The following is a 19,732-nucleotide window of genomic DNA, read 5'->3' as shown; positions in this document are numbered from 1 at the left end:
TTTGGGTCCTGTTCCCCGATGGCAGCGGCAATGGCAGTGGCTTGGGGAAGGGCAGGGAGAAAGAAAGAAAGGGGCGCAGGCAGGGAGACAGAAGGAAAGAAGAGAAACATGAAAAAAAGAAAGGGGCATGAAGAGAGAAAGAAAGAAAGGGCAGGGAGAGAGGAAGAAAAAGTAGGGGGAGGGAATGAGGTTTGGAGGAGAGGAAGCATACAGGCTGAAAGAAAGATTGGATGCACAGTCAGAAGAAGAAAGTGCAACCAGAGACTCATGAAAACACCAGACAAGGTAGGAAAAATGATTTTATTTTAAATTTAGTGATCAAAATGTGTCTGAATTTATATCTGCAGTCTATATTTTACAATATGGTCCCCTTTTACTAAACCGCAATAGTGTTTTTTAGCGCAGGGAGCCTATGAGCGTCGAGAGCAGTGCTGGGCATTCAGCGCAGCTCCCTGTGCTAAAAAATGCTATTGTGGTTTAGTAAAAAGGGAGGGGGTGGGTATTTGTCTATTTTTGTATGGTTGTTACTGAGGTGACAGTGCATAGAGTCATCTGCTTTGACCTCTTTGAAAAAACCCAGAATAGGAATGATAATTAACAATTCTATGCGTACAGTGTGGGTTGTGTTTTTTTTTTATTTTATTGTTGGTAGATCATTTTGACTTGGTCATTTTAAAAGTAGCTCGCGAGTCAAAAAAGTGTGGGCACCCCTGCTCTAGGGGCATGCCCTACCCTGACTGAGTCAGCAGAGTTCAATGAGGTTCTTGGGCTCCCCCAGTGGTGACTTGGGTACAGCTCACCTAACTCATCATCAGTCCGTTCAGGCTCCCTCTGGTGATCAATTGAGATATTATCATTATCAGGAACAGAATGTACATTCCTGATTCCTTTCCTGGATTTCTTTTGGGTCTGGCCTTGGGATCTAACTGGGACCTTGTCGGGGATAACACCAGGATGGTCACAGTGTGTATGATTATATATGCGCTTGTACAACTACGAAAATTAGGCAAACTCAATCCTTTCCAAGGTCATAGCAATTTCAACTTCAAAAATATCTTCTGAATAACCAATTTGAGATGCCGTTTCACTGACAGTGAAGAATCAAGAAGTACTCCCAAATATTTGTTTTCCTAAAATGAAAAATTTCAGTATTCTCATAAGAAAAAGTTGCAGGAAATTGAAGATTTTATCTCCAACACAGCAATAAAACCTGATTCTTAAAAGTTACATCCTAATGAAAGTTTATATGAAACAAGAAAAACTTTTATGGGGTGGAGGGGGCTAGTGTGGGTCCTTGAAATGTGGCTAGCTGCAAGGCTGAAAGTTCCCTGCAGTCTCTCTGAGGAAGCAGATTGTAAGTGCATAGGAACTATTCGATTTATATTTTTTTAAAAACACTGAAAAAGTACAGAATGACAACATGTCATTTGTGATTAGTTCCTGTATTTATCATCTAACATTATAAGAACAGCACTGTGTAATCAGCCTGCATATGAACTCCCTTCCTCCCCCCCACAAAAAAAAAGACCACATCCTATAAAGACGGTAGTGTCCCTAGAAATCCACTATCATACCGGATGTTTAGTACTTGCTAAATAATAAACAGCCCATAGGCTTCTCAGCATTTATCGGACGCTAAGCTATAGCAAAAAGGTTTCCAAAAAAAGCTTTGCCTAGAATTTCATTGAGTAGGTATTTTCCAGTACCAAGAGGACAAGGATCAAGGTCGGAACTAAATCTTTGTTTTCAAACAAAAAAACCTCACACGTAAAGGGCTAAAAGATTTTATTGTTCTCCATTACATTAGATAAGCTCCAATGCAAAGTACAGGCAATAAAATTAAAGCAATTCTGCATAATTTTCCAACTGTAGCACCACCTCCCCCCAAACTATACATTTTGAACTTTAAAACTTTTGCAATTAACAAGAGGTATCGAAGCTATAGTATTCATTTAGGAGTAATTACATTGAAACTACTGCTCAATCACATTGTTTAAAATCAATAGTAGTGATTAACACACGACAGGAAAATATAGTAGTCTAAAATCATACACAATGGTGGTGTAGAGTCAACATACAGTGGTAATTGCCCCTGTTCACCTACCTTTAAGAACAGACACAAGAGATAACACTGGGCCTTTCAACTTGGGAGCACTTAGCTTTCACATACCAGATAAGGCTTAGTCAATTTACGTTCAAAGGTTTGTGACATACACTATATTGGTGGTGCCTTGTAGGGTTTATTAGCTCCTTGCTTTGTACCATTAAGACATAGCAATGTCTGATAACCTCTGGTTTAGTTTGTTTTGAGTGGTAAAATGGCAGGGTATGACTTAGGTTTACACTAGCGAATGACACGGTGACAAAATTCATCACCGTTCCCGTCCCCGCGGATAACCGCGGGAAATAATCCCATGTCATTTTCTAGTGTCTATTTCAAGCTCAGTCCTTCTACACCAGCATTCTTCAAAGCAAAGCTTGAGGGTCAGTGGCTGTGCCCATCCATACTCTGATTCTTCCCTCTCTCCTTAAAGAATGACATGAAGATGGTTTCCCGCGTTTATCCGCGGGGACGGAAACGGTGATGAATTTTGTCACCGTGTCATTCTCTAGTTTACATCAAATACATCATCAATGTACAAACAATAGCTTCCAATGACATACCTATTCCAGTGTAAAATCTACCAGTGTTCATATACCTAAAGCCCAAAAGAAAAAAGGGTAATACTTCGCATATTCCTAATGTTGAAGGTCCATTGGAGCATTTGAACATATTCCAAATAATCCAACGGTTCTCAACCATGTCCTCAGAACACACCCAGCCAGTCAGGTCTTCAAGGTATCCACAATGAATATGCATGAGAGATTAACATACAAAGGGAGGTAGTGCATGCAAATCTGTCTCATGCATGTTTAACGTGGATACCTTGAACACCAGACTGGTTGGATGTGTTCTGAGGACTACGTTGAAAATTCTAGAGATACACCATTTTAAATCCTAAACCTATTTTTATGCCCATCACACAATACTCGGTGCTCCAAAGCGAAACCAAATTATAAAATGCAATGCAAATTAGGGGGTTCAGCCACAATTATAAAATACAACCATTTTCTGATTCGGTAATCACAAAAAAATCCCCCCCAAAACAAAAAACCCCAGAAATTGCTGAAAGTTACTATTTCTGCTACTAGGATGCACTTTTTTCATTAGTTTAAGCAAAATCTCTTTACTAAGAAAGCAAAATATTTTTGTAATTAAACCCTAAATTTTTTTTACCCCAAAAGTCACATATAAGCCAAATTGCCATTTCTTTGTACAGTACTCCCCCGATATTCGGGGGGGTTCAGATCCAGGAACCCCCGCAAATCTTGAAAAACCGCGAATACAGTTTTTCATGGGGGAGACTGGAGAAGACAGCGGGAGAGGCAGGAGAGAGCAGCCGGAGCGCTGGCGAGTGCAGGAAATCACTCGCTGTATGCGCCGACCGCCTCTTCCTGCACTAAGTTGGGCCTTACCAATGAGAAGCTGCATGTCAAAACAGAGGAAGAGGTGATCGGAGCATACAGCGAGTGATTTCCTACACTCGCCAGCGCTCCAGTTGCTCTCTTCTGCCTCTCCCACTGCCCTCTCCTTGTTGGCGGTTCACGGTCGGAAAATACTGCGAATGACTGGGGGAACACTGTATTAGCCTAACATACAACACATTGAAACAAATTTTTATTTCTTATACCCTAAGCTAGTTATTGTCAATCCGGACCTTGGGACATACAGAGTTGGGTTTTAAGGATGAGACTTTGGATACCCACACTTCATATCCATATTCCTTATGGCCATCCTGAAAAGCTCACTGGCTTCATGTGTCCCAAGGACTGGCTTGACAACCACTGCACTAAACACATCAAAGCTGCCTAAGCTAATGTCCTCCAGAAGCTAACTATGCAATGGGAATCAAGAGACAGAGGAAGAACATGGAGAAAATATAAATTGCTTCCACATTACAGATGAAGATGTCCTTTTCTGCCCTTGTATTAGAAGAATTTAACATAGATATGTTTGCTTAGCAGGAGATGAAATTCTCTAGTTCCACACATGGCGCTTGCAGTGTTCAACCACCTGGGAAATAGGGGAGAAAAAAAAAAAACCAACCAGGGTAAATTAATCTTACTGCAACATTTTTCAAAAATTCACAAATTAGGCAGACACCCTTCCAGAATACATATGTTTGCATAAAAACTTTTTCACTTTACTACAGAAAGGATTTTAAAATGAAGCTGGCATGAAAACTTGATTTTTAAATTTAACACACTGCATTAAAATGACCAGTCTTCGGACTTCCGGTGGGCAACATGACGCTGTAGACAGCTAGCTGCTACAGCTCCGCTACACCCGATCGCGGCTCGGCAATTTCTATGCAATTTGCTTTATTGTTTCGGTCCCCAAACTACGGCTGAGTGATCCCCATCTGCCTTATGTGGGTTTTAGTGAGCCTGAGTGGAGCGTGATGGCCTCGAAGATCTGGAGCGGAGCAAGCCACCAGACCCAAAGATGGCAGACCACGTGGCGTCCCCATCGTTGGAATCTCCCAGCTCTTTGTGGGTGGCTGAAGTCACGGCCGAGGTACAGGCAGCTATTGAGAGTTCGTTGGGAGACAAGTTACAGCCTATCTTAGATAAACTTGATACGCTGGACCAACGTTTTGCTACTCTTTACCTCGGAGGTCAGAGAGACTCAGCAGCGTGTGAGTGCCACGGAGGATTGGGTCAAGCAGCTTTCCCAGGAGCAGACAGCCCATACAACCACAATAGCGGAGCTGCAGGCCAAGGTGGATGATCTAGAGAACAGATCACGCCACAACAACCTTAGATTCGTTGGCCTGCCCGAATCAGTGAAGGACGCAGAGCTTGGGGAGATGCTGGAACACTGGTTGCCTGAATCTTTATCTCTCCCACAGTCTTCGTGCCCCTTGCGGGTCGAGCAGGCTCATTGTTTAGGGCAGCGGAGAGAGAATGCGGACCAGCCTCAGGCAGTCATCTGCTGCATCCTGAATTACCGTCACAAGGTGGAGGTCCTGCGAGCACTGCAGCAGGGCAAGAAACTGCTGTATGACAACTGGCCTATTCTCTGCTTTCAGGACTATTCTGCTGAAGTCTCTCAGGCCTGGCATCGGTTCTCACCAATGTGTACCTGGGCTCATCCAACGGAACATCTCTTTCTCTTTGCAATACCCGGCTCGATTGTGCTTGATCCACCTGGGCAGAGACCATTACTTTGATACTTTGGAGGCAGCTCAACGCTTCATGACGGAGCAGATGCCTGAAGGTCCAGCGTGAGGAGCTGCCGCGGACTGCAGGGGCCCCATTCTCAGTGGATGGCTTGACTTCTGATCTAGGGCCCCCTTATTGGGGGTCCTTATATTCACCAGGATGTTTTGGGACGCTGGGTCCTCCTGTGTGAACCTCGGCAAAGTAGTGGGTGAGAAGTGGGTCCCTGTCAAGGGCCCCCGGAAAGTCATAGGCCCCAACTCCGGAGACGAAGAATCGCTCGAGGGAATCCTGTGAGTCTTGCGGGCACGGCCCCGAGACACATGAGAAGGACGTTCAGGCTGGTCAGACCGTGGCTGGGACGAGATCGAGGTCAGAGACGTCAAGGACGGGACTAGTTGGCTCACCACCGAGGAAAGCTGTGAGATAAGGATAGCCTTAAGCATGTCCTCGAACATAGGCACCGAGACCATAGACGACCTCAAGGAAGAGTATTCCCTATGTGAGGAGGCACGCTTAGAATCAGGTCTCGAAGATGCCGATGAGGCAGCACTCGCATGAGACTCAGAGGTAGGCTTCTTTGCCGGAACACCTGAGGAGGAAAGAAGAGACTTACCCGAGGCCGGAGTAGCAGGAGGAGCCAAGGCCGGAGCCTTGGAGGTCGAGGGGGACTTCGAGGCCGAGGCACCCAACACCGGTGCCGAGGCCGAGCTCGAGGCCTGTCCCTCAGGATCCATTGCATCTCTTTAGCCACTTGAGTGCCACCACCGCCATTGGGAACAGACCGGTGCCAAGTTCTCCCTGCTTTTCCCTGTGGGGCCGACCAACTCTCGCCACCCGCGTCAATTCTGATGTCGGAGAGGACGTTCTGGGCCAGCCAATCGCTGCCTGGCTGGCCAAGAACGTCCTCTCCGATGTTAGAATTGACGTCAAGTGGTGAGAGTTGGTCAACCCCGTGGGGAAGAGAAGCAGGGCGAACTTGGCGCCAGCCTGTTCCGATAGCGGCAGTGGCAGCCTATTCCCCAGTGGCGGTGGCAGCATTTTCCCAATGGTGGTGGCATAGGGGAGGGCAAGGAGAAAGAAAGAAAGGGGGGGACAGGGAGCAAAAAAAAAAAAAGAAAGAGGGCTGGGTGAAACAAAGAAAAATGGGGCACGGAGAGAGAGAAAGACAGACATACAGAATGAAAGAGGGTATGGAGAGAGAGAAAAAGAAAGAAGGGGGCAGGGTGAAACAAAGAAAAAGTTTGGGGAGGGAATGAGGTCTGGAGGAGAGAAAGCATACAGGAGGCTGAAAAAAGGGAAGAAATATTGGATGCACAGTCAGAAGAATAAAGTGCAACCAGAGACTGATGAAATTACCAAAGGTAGGAAAATGATTTTATTTTCAATTTAGTGATCAAAATGTGTCCGTTTTGAGAATTTATATATGCTGTCTATATTTTGCACTATGGCCCCCTTTTACTAAACCGCAATAGCGTTTTTTAGCGCAGGGAGCCTATGAGCTTCAAGAGCAGCGTGGAGCATTCAGCGCAGGTCCCTGCGCTAAAAACCGCTATCGCGGTTTAGTAAAAAGGGAGGGGGAATATTTGTCTATTTTTGTATAGTTGTTACTGAGGTGACATTGCATAAAGTCATCTGCCTTGACCTCTTTGAAAACCCGCGGAATATAAATGATAATTAACATTTTCTCTGCGTACAGCGTGCTTTGTGTTTTTAAAATTTTATTGTTGGTAGATCATTTTGACTTTGCCACAAAGGTAAGGGGGAGGGAGGGGAGCTGCTGAAAGAGTCTACCTTGACGTGGTTGCAGGCTTACAAATCTTTTGGTCAAAGAGTGCTGCGACAGAGAAAAGTATGTGTGTATTCGGCCCATGAATGAAATCATTAAAACATTATAAATTGCCAATAAATTGAAATGAAAACCAAAGGATTGTGAATCAAATTGATTCTCTGACAATACAAAGATTCCAACCTTTAAAAATGATGTTACATAGTTCAGGCAACTTTATAAAGAGTTTTTAGATACTAAAATCTTGTTATTAAGGTTTAATTGACGTGCTGGCACTTTGAGGAAATTCTTTGGTTTTGTGCGGCAGTTTGGGCACTCGGGCTCAAAAAGGTTAGCCATCACTGACCTATAGTTTCCAGTAGATGAGGTATAGAATCTGGGGTAGTGTAAAGCAGAACGTCGTCAGCATAAGCTGATAGTTTGATCGTGTGATCACTATATTCAAAACCTTTAATTAACTGATTGTTTCTGATTGCAATTAACAGTGGTTCTAGGGCGATATTGAAGAGAAGTGGGGATAACGGGCATCCTTGTCTAGGGAAGAATGTTTGCGAATGATGTCCATTGATATAAAGTCTAGTGGAAGGAAGCTTGTAAAGCACTTTGATCTTATTTATCACACTCTCGGAGAATCCAAACCATTGGAGGGTACCAAATAGATAGGGCCATTCCACCCTGTCAAAGGCTTTTTCAGCATCTAAGCCAATAGCCAGAAGTTGTTGTGAGGTGGTCGAGGCCAAAGCAATAATATCTGCAAAAGTTCTGGTGTTATTGTATGAATATCTGACCTGCAAGAATCCACTTTGATCAGGATTAATTATTCTGGGAAGAGTCTTTTGTAGCCTACATGCAATGACTTTAGCGTAAAGTTTGGCTTAAGCATTTATTAAGGAAAGAGGTCTATAATTTTGTATTATTTGGGGGTCCTTTCCTGGCTTGGGAATCACTATGATGGAAGCTTCAGTGAAAGTGCCTTTAACATCTAACGTGCTATACAAATGATTAAAATATTGAAGTAAGATTGGAGCAAGTAAATTTTGAAAAGTTTTGTAAAATTCTATCGTGATCTCATCCGGTCCAGGTGCTTTGTTAGGTGCGGTAGTAATTTCCTCTAAAGTGAAATCACCCTCTAACATATCATTATCTTCCTTATTTAAAATAGTATGTGATAGTTTATCCAAAAAGTGGTATTGCTTGTTATTCCCATTATGCTCGGAGGCGTATAAGGATTCATAATATGTTTTGAAGACTGCTAATATATCTTCATTTTTTTGTGAGGATGTCCCCATTAGCATTCTGAATGGAAGAAATCAGTTTCCTGTCTGTTTTTGTTTTCAGATATGATGCTATGAGATGACCACTTTTATTACTTTCTGCATAGTATGTGGAGGACCTCATAAAAACAGAATTTGCGGCTGTTGTACTTAAAATCAAATTATATTGCAATCGTATTTTTTGTAATTCCACTAACTTAGTTATGTTAGTAATATTTGCTTGATGTTCTTCTTCCAATTTTTTAATTTGCTGTTCCAATTCTACCAATTTCATTTTAGCCGTTTTGTGTTTGGTGCGAGTGAAAGAAATGATCATTCCTTGGGAATAGGCTTTAAATGCATCCCAAAATCAGTGCCATTTAGTGTCAGTAGGACTATTAAATTCTAAATACTCCAATATTGCCTTTTCCATATATTTGATTAATTCAGGATATGAAATAAGGGAAGTCTCCAATTGGGAGGAGGATTGGTTGAATTTTCACATTGCATAGATAGTGATATTTCTGCATGGTCAGAAATTAATATTTCTTTAATATCTGCTGATTTAATCTTGTTTAATATTCGGCTACTGATCAAAAAGAAATCAATACGTGAGTATGAGTTGTGAGGGTTTGAGTAAAATGTATATTTTTTTTCATCGGGGTGAAGAATTTTCCATGGGTCCACTAATTTAAATTGTTCTATAATATCATGTAGCAGAAACCATGCTTTGGTTTTTCTGAATTGAACATAGGAACATCTATCCTTTAGTGGGTGCAAAGTCATATTATAATCCCTCCTATAGCATAATCCGCTCTTGGGTGTTATAGTAATAAATCAGCAATGTCAGAAAAAAACTGTGGGTCATCAAGATTAGGTGCATAGATATTAATCAAAGTCAATACCTGTCCGTTTGGGGTCTGCAATGTGATGCTTACCCATCTACCTCTTATATCATTAGAATTAGATATGACTTTGGCATTAAGGGATTTATTAATTATAGTTATTACCCCGTTTTTCTTATCTATTGCCTCTGAGTAAAAAACATTCGAGGGCCAGTCAGTTTTAAATTTTAAGGAATCATTTTTGTTAAGATGAGTTTCCTGTAGCATCGGTACATCCACATTCAGGGATTTCAAATAATTAAGAATTTTTACTTTCTTTGTGGGATAATTTAAACCCCTAACATTAAGGGAACTGATTTTTATAGTCATGATGGCATTTTAAACATTAGATTTCCATTAGTATGTAAAAGTTGCATAATAAACCAACAATTGTGAGATGTATAGCACACACAGAAATGCGGCAAGGAAGTTAAAATAAAAGATAATTCAAAGAGCTGAAGCAGAGTCATGAACAACAAACAATGAAACTCCTTAACGGGTCTGCCTTAAACAGTAGAAGAATTCGGCACAGCATGCCATCACTTCAGGCAGTGTCAGTATTATAAGTAAGTGGAAAGAGAGCATAAGATAGCTCTCAGAAACCAATCTAACTACAGAGGAACTTAGGTTTCATCACTTAGGGCTCCTTTTATCAAGGCGCGCTACGGGGGTTAGCGTGTCAAACATTTCATCACGCGCTAACCCCCACGGCAGCCTAAAATCCTAACGCCTCGTCAATGGAGGCGTTGGGTACTAGCACGGCAGGCGGTTTAACACGCGTTAAATCGCTACCGTGCCTTTGTAAAAGGCCCCCTTAGTTAGTGTTATCAGCAGCGTAAAGAAAATGTCGAACTGAGAACTGTAAGCTCATGACTTTGAGAGGCTAGTGTGCTAATAAATCTCATTAGAGTACAGGCAAGTGATCAGTAACAGTGAAGAGTGTATCTGTTTTGATTATTAAAGTCTAACATCTAATGTTTAGATGACTTGTGGCTCAGTAATTTATAGAAATAAACAACTAGCTGCACTATCTACCCCAGTACTTAATACTGTATGTAAGGTGCGGCTGTCTAGGGCATAAGTAAAAGGAAGCTAGAGTTATGTTCAGCTTCAAAGTGCCATCAGAGTATATACATTCCACACACTGTTCTCAGTAAATATACAGCTGAGAGAGAAATAGACAGTAAGATGTAGAGCAGGGGTGCCCAACACGTCGATCGCGATCGACCAGTAGCTCAGGAAGGCAACGTGAGTCTATCGCAGAGCCCATCCCAGGCTCCGTGAAAGACTCATGTTGCCGTCCCGATCTACTGGGCCTATCAGCCTTCCTCTCCCCGACGTCAAAGACGCCGGGCATTAGGCTCTTTCTGTCATTTCGGCGGGAGGGGAGCGTGGCAGCGGCAGCAGCAGCAGCAGCCTGAAAAAGAAATCATCCTGGCCGGGGTCGGTGTCATGCTCCGGAGCTTCTACAGCCTTCCTATTTCCCTCTCCCTTCTACCTGCTTCCGGCCACACCCCCTGCTCCGCGGCTCTCTTCGGCAATTCAGCAGCAGCAATCGACACAAGCTTCTGACGTCGGGGCCTACCCTCTGCGAGTCCCGCTTGTTTCAACTTTCTTTTTCCACAAAGGCGGGACTCGTAGAGGGAAGGCCTTGATATCGGCAGCTTGTCTTGATCACCACTGCTGACGAGTTGCTGAAGAGAGCCGCGGAGCAGGGGGATGTTGCCAGGTGCAGGTAGAAGGGAGAGGGCCAGATGCAGGACTCGTGGGTGAGGGAGGAGAAGAGAGAGAGAGAAAGAGAGAGGGGAGGGAATCAAAAGGAAATATTTCATACTGGGCTGGGCCGGAGTTGAGGGAGGGTGGAAAGATTCTGGCTACAGGGTGCAGTAACAAAGGAAAAGGGGGGAAAGCTGAAAATGGAGATAGTGACACAAAGAAGAGAAAGGGTAAGCAGGACCTACTGAATAAGGATAGAGATACAGAGGGGACATGAAGAGGAGGTGAAATAGAGACAGAAGTAATGCTGAAAAAGTGTGTGTGGGGGGAGATAAAGACATTGAAAGGGCAAATGGTGAACATGGGGTAAAGACAAGGACAGAGACAAATGAAGATTCTGAAAAAGTGGTGAGATGGACACAAAGAAGGGTGATACTGGAAAATAGATGGTATGGTAATTCTGACAGACACAGAAGGGAAATGCTGGATCAAGGATAGATGGGGCTCTAGCTGGATGGAATGAGGAGAAATGCCTTGTTTTCCCAGAACTTCCTCTCCTACGTCAGAATTGACGTCAGGGAGTGGAATGCTGGTCAGCGCGACGCTTCTGCAGGGAAAGCTTGGGACAGCGGTGGTTTGGGGGCTGTTCCCCGATGGCGGTGGCAGCAAAGCGAGTGGCTTGGGGGAGGGCACGGAGAAAGAAAGAAAGGGGGCAGACAGGGAGACAGAAAGAAGGGGGAACAGGGAGACAGAAAGAAAAAGTTGGGGGAGAGAATGAGGTCTGGAGGAGAGGAAACATACAGGAGGCTGAAAGAAAGGAAGAAAGATTGGATGCACAGTCAGAAGAAGAAAGTGCAACCAGAGACTCATGAAATCACCAAACAGCAAAGGTAGGAAAAATGATTTTATTTTCAATTTAGTGATCAAAATGTGTCTGTTTTGAGAATTTATATCTGCTGTCTATATTTTGCACTATGGCTCCCTTTTACTAAACCGCAATAGCGTTTTTTAGCGCAGGGAGCCTATGAGCATTGAGAGCAGCGCGAGGCATTCAGCGTAACTCCCTGTGCTAAAACCTACTATTATGGTTTAGTAAAAAGGGAGGGGGTGTATTTGTCTATTTTTGTATTTTGTTACTGAGGTGACATTGCATAAAGTCATCTGCCGTGACCTCTTTGAAAAAAACCGGAATATGAATAATTAACATTTTCTCTGCCTTTCAGTGTGCTTTGTGTTTTTTTTTAAAATTTTATTGTTGGTAGATCATTTTGACTTAGTCATTATAAAAGTAGCTCGCAAGCCCATAAAGTGTGGGCACCCCTGATGTAGAGGAATCCACAACAGCAGAAATGTGCATATTACAGCATATATCTAAATGTAGAAGCTAGTAAAACAGTGCAGAAGCCATAGCAAACATTATAATTATCTGAAGGAGGAGGCAAAATGGCGCGAATACTATTAATCAGCAAGGGGCTGCCATGTGCTCAATCGGCCATGTTAGTATCAAGCTGCCATAACCTCTGATCATAGATTGTGAGCACCATGAGTACTAAAAAATAAAAGGAAATACAGAATTTGAATCTGTTAAATACCTAGGTAAATACTAATACCCATGTACTGAGCAAAAATAGCAGAATTACAAAAAATAAGATTGTAATATAATTCGATTTTAAGTACAACAGCCGCAAATTCTGTTTTTATGAGGTCCTCCATATACTATGCAGAAAGTAATAAAAGTGGTCAACTCATAGCATCATATCTGAAAACAAAAACAGACAGGAAACTGATTTCTTTCATTCAGAATGATAATGGGGACATCCTCACAAAAAAATGAAGATATATTAGCAGTCTTCAAAACATATTATGAATCCTTATACGCCTCTGAGGATAATGGGAATAACAAGCAAACCGTGCCGAGCTCTACGCTTGTGGAGATGGCGCGGTATACAAACCTAAGGTTTAGTTTAGTTTAGTTTAGTAATCATGTACAGAAATTACTCTGAGCACGTTATGGCATCTACTACCCAGCAAGTTCTCTGTAGTTCAGTAAGATTAGCGTCACACTTTAGTACTAATTTATTTATTTAAGCACTCACACTTCCTCCGTTGAACTACCGTATTTTCACGTAGATAACGCGCACCCGTGTAAAACGCGCTCACGGGTATAGCGCGCGGGAAACCAAAATATATGTAAAAAAAATTTTGTATACCGTGCACACCTGTATACTGCGCATGCTGCCCGATTCTCCCGTCGCCGCCCGGCTCTCCTTTCGCCCGCCCCGACTCTCCTCTCCCCCTTGAAGTCCTGTCCCCACCCTGAAAGCCTGATGCCCCCCGACGTCCGATTCACCCCCCCCCCGCAGGACCGCTCGCACCCCCACCCCGAAGGACCGCTCGCACGCACCCGCACCCCCATCCTGAAGGACCGCTCGCACCCCCACAGCCTCCTGACCCCCCCCCACCATCATGTAGAAGCTCCAACCGGTGTCCTGCTGCTTCCTCTTGGCGGTCCCGGCCCTTCTGTGAGCCCTGCGCCTGCGCTGCTTCCTCTTCCAGCGGTCCCGCCCTTTCTCTGACGTCAAGCCCTCTTGCCCCGCCGACTCCCCGACACGATCGGGGCAAGAGGGAGCTCAAGCCCTCTTGCCCCAGCCAACCGCCGCACCCCCGACACGATCGGGGCAAGAGGGAGCTCAAGCCCTCTTGCCCCGCCAACTCCCCAACTCCCCGACAATATCGGGCCAGGAGGGAGCCCAAGTCCTCCTGGCTCTGGCGACCCCCCCGCTAGTTGTTCGGGCAGGGAGGGAGCCCAAGTCCTCCTGGCCCTGGCGCCCCCCCCCCCCCGCTAGTTGTTTGGGCCAGGAGGGAGCCCAAACCCTCCTGGCAACGGCGACCCCCTACCCCCACCCGGCACTACATTACGGGCAGGAGGGATCCCAGGCCCTCCTGCCCTTGACGCAAACACCCTCCCCCCAACGACCGCCCCCCCCCCAAGAACCTCCGACCTCCCCCCCCAGTCGACCCGCGACCCCCCTGGCCGACCCCCATGACACCCCCATCCCCCTTCCCCGTACCTTTGTGTACTTGGCCGGACAGACGGGAGCCAAACCCGCCTGTCCGGCAGGCAGCCAACGACGGAATGAGGCCGGATTGGCCCATCCGTCCCAAAGCTCCGCCTACTGGTGGGGCCTCAGGCACCTGGGCCAATCAGAATAGGCCCGGGAGCCTTAGGTCCCTCCTGGGGGCGGGGCCTGAGGCACATGGGCCCAACCCGACCATGTGCCCAAGAGGAAGCAACAGCCTAAGTTTTAGGAGCAATTGTGTGGCCCACTGAAAGGATCACATATGTGTCCTCACCCAGGGAACCACCTTGATGGTGGTCACTATCAAGCCCAGGACTTGTAGGCCTTTCCAGGCCATTGGTTGAAGCTGCTGGATCAGGGAGTGAATCCAAGATTAAAGCTTCTAGAGCCTGGCTACTAAGAGGAAGACTGCCCTTAGATGTATCAAAGCAGACTCCCAAATATTCCCATGGCTAAGACAGAATCAGAGAGCTTTTTAAAAGATTCACTACCCATCCCAGGCTCTACAGCAGTTTGTCTACCTGGGATGTGGAACACCTGTTCTTCCTCTGGAGACTTCACATAGATCAGCCAATAGATCAGATAAGAATGCACCAGTAAAGAGAGGACTAGCCACCACCATCATCACCCTGGAGAAGGTCCTTGGCACTGTGGCCAATCCGAAGGGTAGGGTTTTGAATGGATAATGGGCTCCCAGGCCCATAAAGTACAAATACTTCTGATGATCTGCGTGGATAAGAATGTGAAGGTTAGCTTTAGTGAGGTTCAAGGATGTGAGAAATACTCCTTGACAAACCTAACAATTGACCTGAGTGTACATAAAGATCACATAAGGCCCTGCAGATCTGATGAAGAGTACTTCTCTTTTTGGGCACTACAAAATAGATGGAATACCTGCCAGAATCTCTTCTTGCAGAACCAGAACTATTACCTCCAAATTCAGCAACCTGTACACTGTCTGATGGAATACAAGATCCCTTTGCAGTATCTGACAGGGAGAAACCAGAAGGCATCTGCAAGGGGCTTGGCGAACCTGGCCTTCAGAAACTACTGATCTTAAGTTATAAACTAAACCAAACTAAACCTTAGGTTTGTATACCGCACCATCTCCGCATGCGCAGAGCTCGGTACGGTTTAGAGAGGTTAAGAGGAAAGGAATTACAAAGAAGGGATATAGGAGAGGGACTGAGAAGATAGAGAGGGGCAGGGTACTAGAGAACGGGAGGAGATTAGATTTTTGAGAAGAGCCAAGTTTTCAAGTGTTTACGGAAGGATTGGAAGGAGCTAGAATTTCTGAGCGGGGATGAGAGGTTGTTCCAGAGTTCCGTGGTTCTGAAGGGGAGGGATGTTCCAAGTTTTCCTGCGCGGGATATACCTTTTATAGATGGGAAAGATAGTTTCAGTTTTTGGGAGGGTCTAGAAGAGAGCGGGTTTGATGAATTCCAGAAGAGTGGGATAACGGGAGGAAGGACGCCATGTAGAATCTTGAAGGCTAAGCAGGCACATTTATAGAGGACTCTGGAGTATACTGGGAGCCAGTGAAGCTTAGAGAGGAGTGGGGAAACGTGATCGAACTTGCCTTTTGCGAAAATAAGCTTGGCAGCGGCGTTCTGAATTAGCTGAAGTCTATGGAGGTTTTTCTTAGTTAGGCTTATATAGATGGAGTTGCAGTAGTCTAGTCTAGAGAGGATGGTGGATTGGACGAGGATGGCGAAATGAGAATGATGAAAGCAAGATCTTACTTTTCTTAACATATGGAGGCTAAAGAAGCATTTTTTTTACCAGGGAGTTGAGGTGATCGTTGAAGGAGAGAGAGGAGTCTAAGATGATGCCTAGGACTTTGCTTGAAAACTCAAGATGAAGAATGGGGCCGGAAGGTAGAGGGATGGAGGTGGGTAAATGATCTGAAATTGGGCCGAGCCAAAGTAGTTTGGTTTTGGACTCATTCAGTTTCATTTGTACAGATTGGGCCCAGGATTGGAGGTTCGTAATACATGTGGAGATGTTCTCAGCGAGGTTCGAGAGGTTCGCGTCGGTTTCGAGGAGGATGAGGATGTCGTCAGCATAGGAGTAGAGAGTTTCTAGGGGGGATAGATGAAGGAGTTTCAGAGAGGACATGTAGATGTTGAAAAGAATAGGAGAGAGGGGTGAGCCTTGCGGGACTCCACATTTCGGCTTCCAGGCAGGGGATGAGGAACCGTTTGTGTTAACGGTGTAGGAGCGGAAGCGTAGGAATTTCGAGAACCAATCAAGGACTGTGGAGCTTATGCCTATTTCGGAGAGTTGGAAGATAAGGATGTCGTGGTGAACGACATCGAAGGCTGCGGAGAGGTCGAATTGAAGAAGAACAGCGAATTTGTTTCGAGAATGGAGTTGTTGCACCTTAGAGATTAGTGAGGCCAAGAGGGATTCGGTGCTGAAATTGGGTCTGAAGCCGAATTGGTGGGGTAGGAGGATAGAGAATCGTTCTAGGTAGGATGAGAGTTGGGTGGATATGATGGATTCTAATAACTTGGTTAGGAGAGGGATATTTGCTATAGGACGGTAGTTAGATGGAATGGTGGGATCAAGGTCGGCCTTTTTCAGTAGAGGGGACAATGAAATGTGTCCCATGTCGGGGGAGAAAAGGCCCGATGTTAGGGCAGAGTTTATGAGGTTGGTGAGGGAAGCGATGGCCTGTGTAGGGATATTCTCGAATAGATAGGAGGGGAAAGGATCCAAAATGCACTTGCAAGTTTTTAGTTTGAGGCAGAGTTTGGAGACTTGCGGTTCAGAGACAAGCTCGAAGGCGGTCCAGGATCTGTCGGCAGGAATGGGGGTGGATACAGGTGAGGTAGGGTTGAGATCAATAGAGGTCAGGGAATTGTAGGAGACTGTGGGAGGGAAGGAGCATCTTAGAGTGGTAACCTTTTCATTAAAGAAATTTGCAAGGGCATCGGTTGATAGGGATGGTGGAAGCGAAGGTAGGTCTTTTTTTGTAGTTAAGGAGCGCCAGATGTTGAACAGCGCGCTGATCTGGTTGTTAGATCTAGAGATCTTGTCTCCAAAGAAGTTTTTCCTGGCTATTTTTAGTGTTGAATTGTAAAATTTAATATTAGCCCTCCAGGTCTGTCTATCAGAGGGGGATTTAGATTTTTTCCATTTGCGCTCCAAAGCGCGACATTTCTGTTTCAATTCTCTGTGAAGAGGTAGGTACCAGGGGGCCTTTCGGGGGTAGGAGATGGTATTGGTGGTTAATGGAGCAAGGGAGTGGTAGGTGGACTCGGAGAGGGCGGTCCAGTTGTGCCAATGTGATTCGGGGTCTGTAGGTCTAGGGTTGGAGGAGAGTTTGTTGAGGAGTTTGGACCAGAATAGGTTGCTCGAGGTTTTTTTGCGGTAGGTTATGGAATGAGAGGAGTGGGGTGGGGAGTCAAGATGTGACATGAAGACGGGGAGACAGGTAGTCCCTAAGAAATGATCTGACCAGGGGACTTGTTCCCAGCGAGTGTCGTCGGTTGAGGTTTTGAAGGCGGTAAGGTCAATGAAGGTGGTGAAGTCTAGGGTATGCCCTTTTTCGTGGGTTGGGGATGGGGTGGGTGAGGGAAAACCTAGAGAGGTAAGGAAGTTGTTGAATTCAGATGTATCATTGTTATTTGTGTCGTCGAGGTGGAGATTGATATCACCAACGATCAGAAGTCTTTGGAATTTAAGGAAGGCATTTGTTATGGTCTCAGACGAGATTGGAAGATTTGGTCCAAGGGGTGGGTGGTCGGTATAGTATTAGGATGCCCAATGGGTGGGTGCGGAGTTCGTCAGTGACTGAGGCAAGCAAATATTCTAGAGAAGTATGGGTGCCCGTCTCAAGGAGCTGGACGTCGAAGAAAGATTTGTAGAGGAGTGCCAGACCACCTCCTTTTCGGTTGGGTCTGGGGGAGAAGAGGCCTTGGTAGCCATGGGGGAGGAGTTCATTTTGTGTGAATAGGTCGTCTTTGGCGATCCATGATTCTGTGATGCACAGGAATCCAGGGTCGAGCTCGTCTAGAAGGTCTTTCAAGATTTGGGTCTTATTGCATGCGGATCTGACATTGCAGTAAAGTGTCGGGACTGGGGTGAGAGAGTCCGGGACAGTGTTGCGAAGATTGGCAGGGGGCAGGGGCTTTAGAGAATCTTGGTTGGCTTTTCGGTGGTTTTTCTTGGGAGGGGAGTTTCTGGTGCGTATTAGTGTGGGGATTCTGAGTCCGGGGCAGATGGTATTGGTGTTGGCGGGGTCAAGTAGGTTGGGGGAGGGAGGTTTCAGACAGAGGGAAGGATAGAGAGGTGAGCAGAGTAGGAGGAGAAGGATCCAGAAGGATGGATTCATGGTAGGGTGGTTGGTGTGTGAGAGTCTGCAGCAAGGGGGAGTAGAGTTGGTTGAGGACGGGGCAGGGGAACTTAAATTAAGCTGACTACGTACGGGCCGAGAGAAGAGAGGAGAGGCTTTTTTTTTTTTTTTTAGGGCTAAAGGGGGGCTGTATCAGTGATGACAATTAGCGGCCAAGTACTTTCCATGTGGTGCCTGGAGCGGAGAGGCTTGGGGCAGTAAATGGGAAACAGGGGGGTGGCACGGTTAAGGTATATGTGTAGCCCAGGATGTACTAGGGGACCCGGGGCAACTGAAAAAGTGAGAGACTGGTAAAAAACCTTTGGCAGAGAGTACAGTTTGGAGCAGAGCTGAGCAAAAAAAGCAGAAAAAGTTTAGCATCAAAACATGAGCGAATACAATAGTAAGATATGGTGCAGAAACAGGGGTATAAACAGTTGTAAACTTTGACAATGGGCAGAGACCGGGTTGGGTAAGGGGAGCTGAGAGTCTGGGGGCCCTCAATGGACCTTGAGGAGAGGAGAGGCAGAGAGGAGCCTAAGTTGCAGGGGCTTTGGCAGCTCTTGGGTGGACTGTGGGGGCAGAGTTTCTAGTGGAGAGAAGGTCTGCACACTCCTGTACGAGTGGCGTCGGGTGGAGGAAGGAGGAACAAGATGGCAGAAACTTCCTCCTTCCTCTGCCTAGGAAGTCGCTGGGGGGAGAGGCTTTCGGTGGCCCTCAAGGGCTGAAGAAGAAAAAATCCGACTCAAAAGTCGGGCTGCGTCGGCGATTCCCGGTGGCTGGAGAGGCAGGGGCTCTAAGAGAGAGCAGAGTCCTCCTGCTTGCACGGCGTCGGGCGGAGGAAGGAGGGACAAGATGGCAGAAACTTCCTCCTTCCTCTGCCTAGAAAGTCGCTGGGGGGAGAGGCTTTCGGCGGCCTTCAAGGGCTGAAGAAGAAAAAATCCGACTCAAAAGTCGGGCTGCGTCGGCGATTCCCGGTGGCTGGAGAGGCAGGGGCTCTAAGAGAGAGCAGAGTCCTCCTGCTTGCACGGCGTCGGGCGGAGGAAGGAGGGACAAGTTATCTGGACCCATTTCCAATAGAAGGGCTTTAAATGTCCTCCAATGAGAACTACTAGGGCCTGGGCCCCAATACCTTCATTGGAAGACACAGTTGGCCCCTGAGGACCCTGCCCCCCTCACGACCACCCAGCCAACAATCACACAAGCACTGGCCCCAGGGCAAAAATTTAGACCTCCAATTGCCATGAACTATATCCAAGCAATACCTCTTCACCTTAAAAACATCCCATCTGGATTCACCTTGATGAGACTTGTCCTCTGGCAGCTGAGGAGTCCTTGACTTGCCCAGATCCTTAACCAACTTCTCCAAATCCTTGCCAAACAGTTGACCCCTGAAGAGTAACTGGCTG

General features: G+C 46.0%; 1 protein-coding gene across 5 annotated transcripts in view; it reads right to left on the bottom strand.

The window, feature by feature from the left end:
- Window positions 1–3,592: 3,592 nt before the first annotated feature.
- Window positions 3,593–19,732, bottom strand: part of LOC117360021 (prosaposin-like) — a 160,229-nt gene continuing 144,089 nt past the window's right edge. For all 5 annotated transcript variants that reach the window (XM_033943565.1, XM_033943567.1, XM_033943569.1 and 2 more), the window contains one exon: window positions 3,593–4,114. In XM_033943565.1, the coding sequence (XP_033799456.1) occupies window positions 4,079–4,114 (36 nt within the window). In that variant the 3' untranslated portion in view covers window positions 3,593–4,078. The remainder of the gene's footprint in view (window positions 4,115–19,732) is intronic.

Source organism: Geotrypetes seraphini, chromosome 4 (genome assembly GCF_902459505.1).
Source record: "Geotrypetes seraphini chromosome 4, aGeoSer1.1, whole genome shotgun sequence".
NCBI lineage: Eukaryota > Metazoa > Chordata > Amphibia > Gymnophiona > Dermophiidae > Geotrypetes > Geotrypetes seraphini.
The sequence above is the reverse complement of the archived record's forward strand: the minus strand, read 5'-3'. Positions and strand labels throughout refer to the sequence as shown.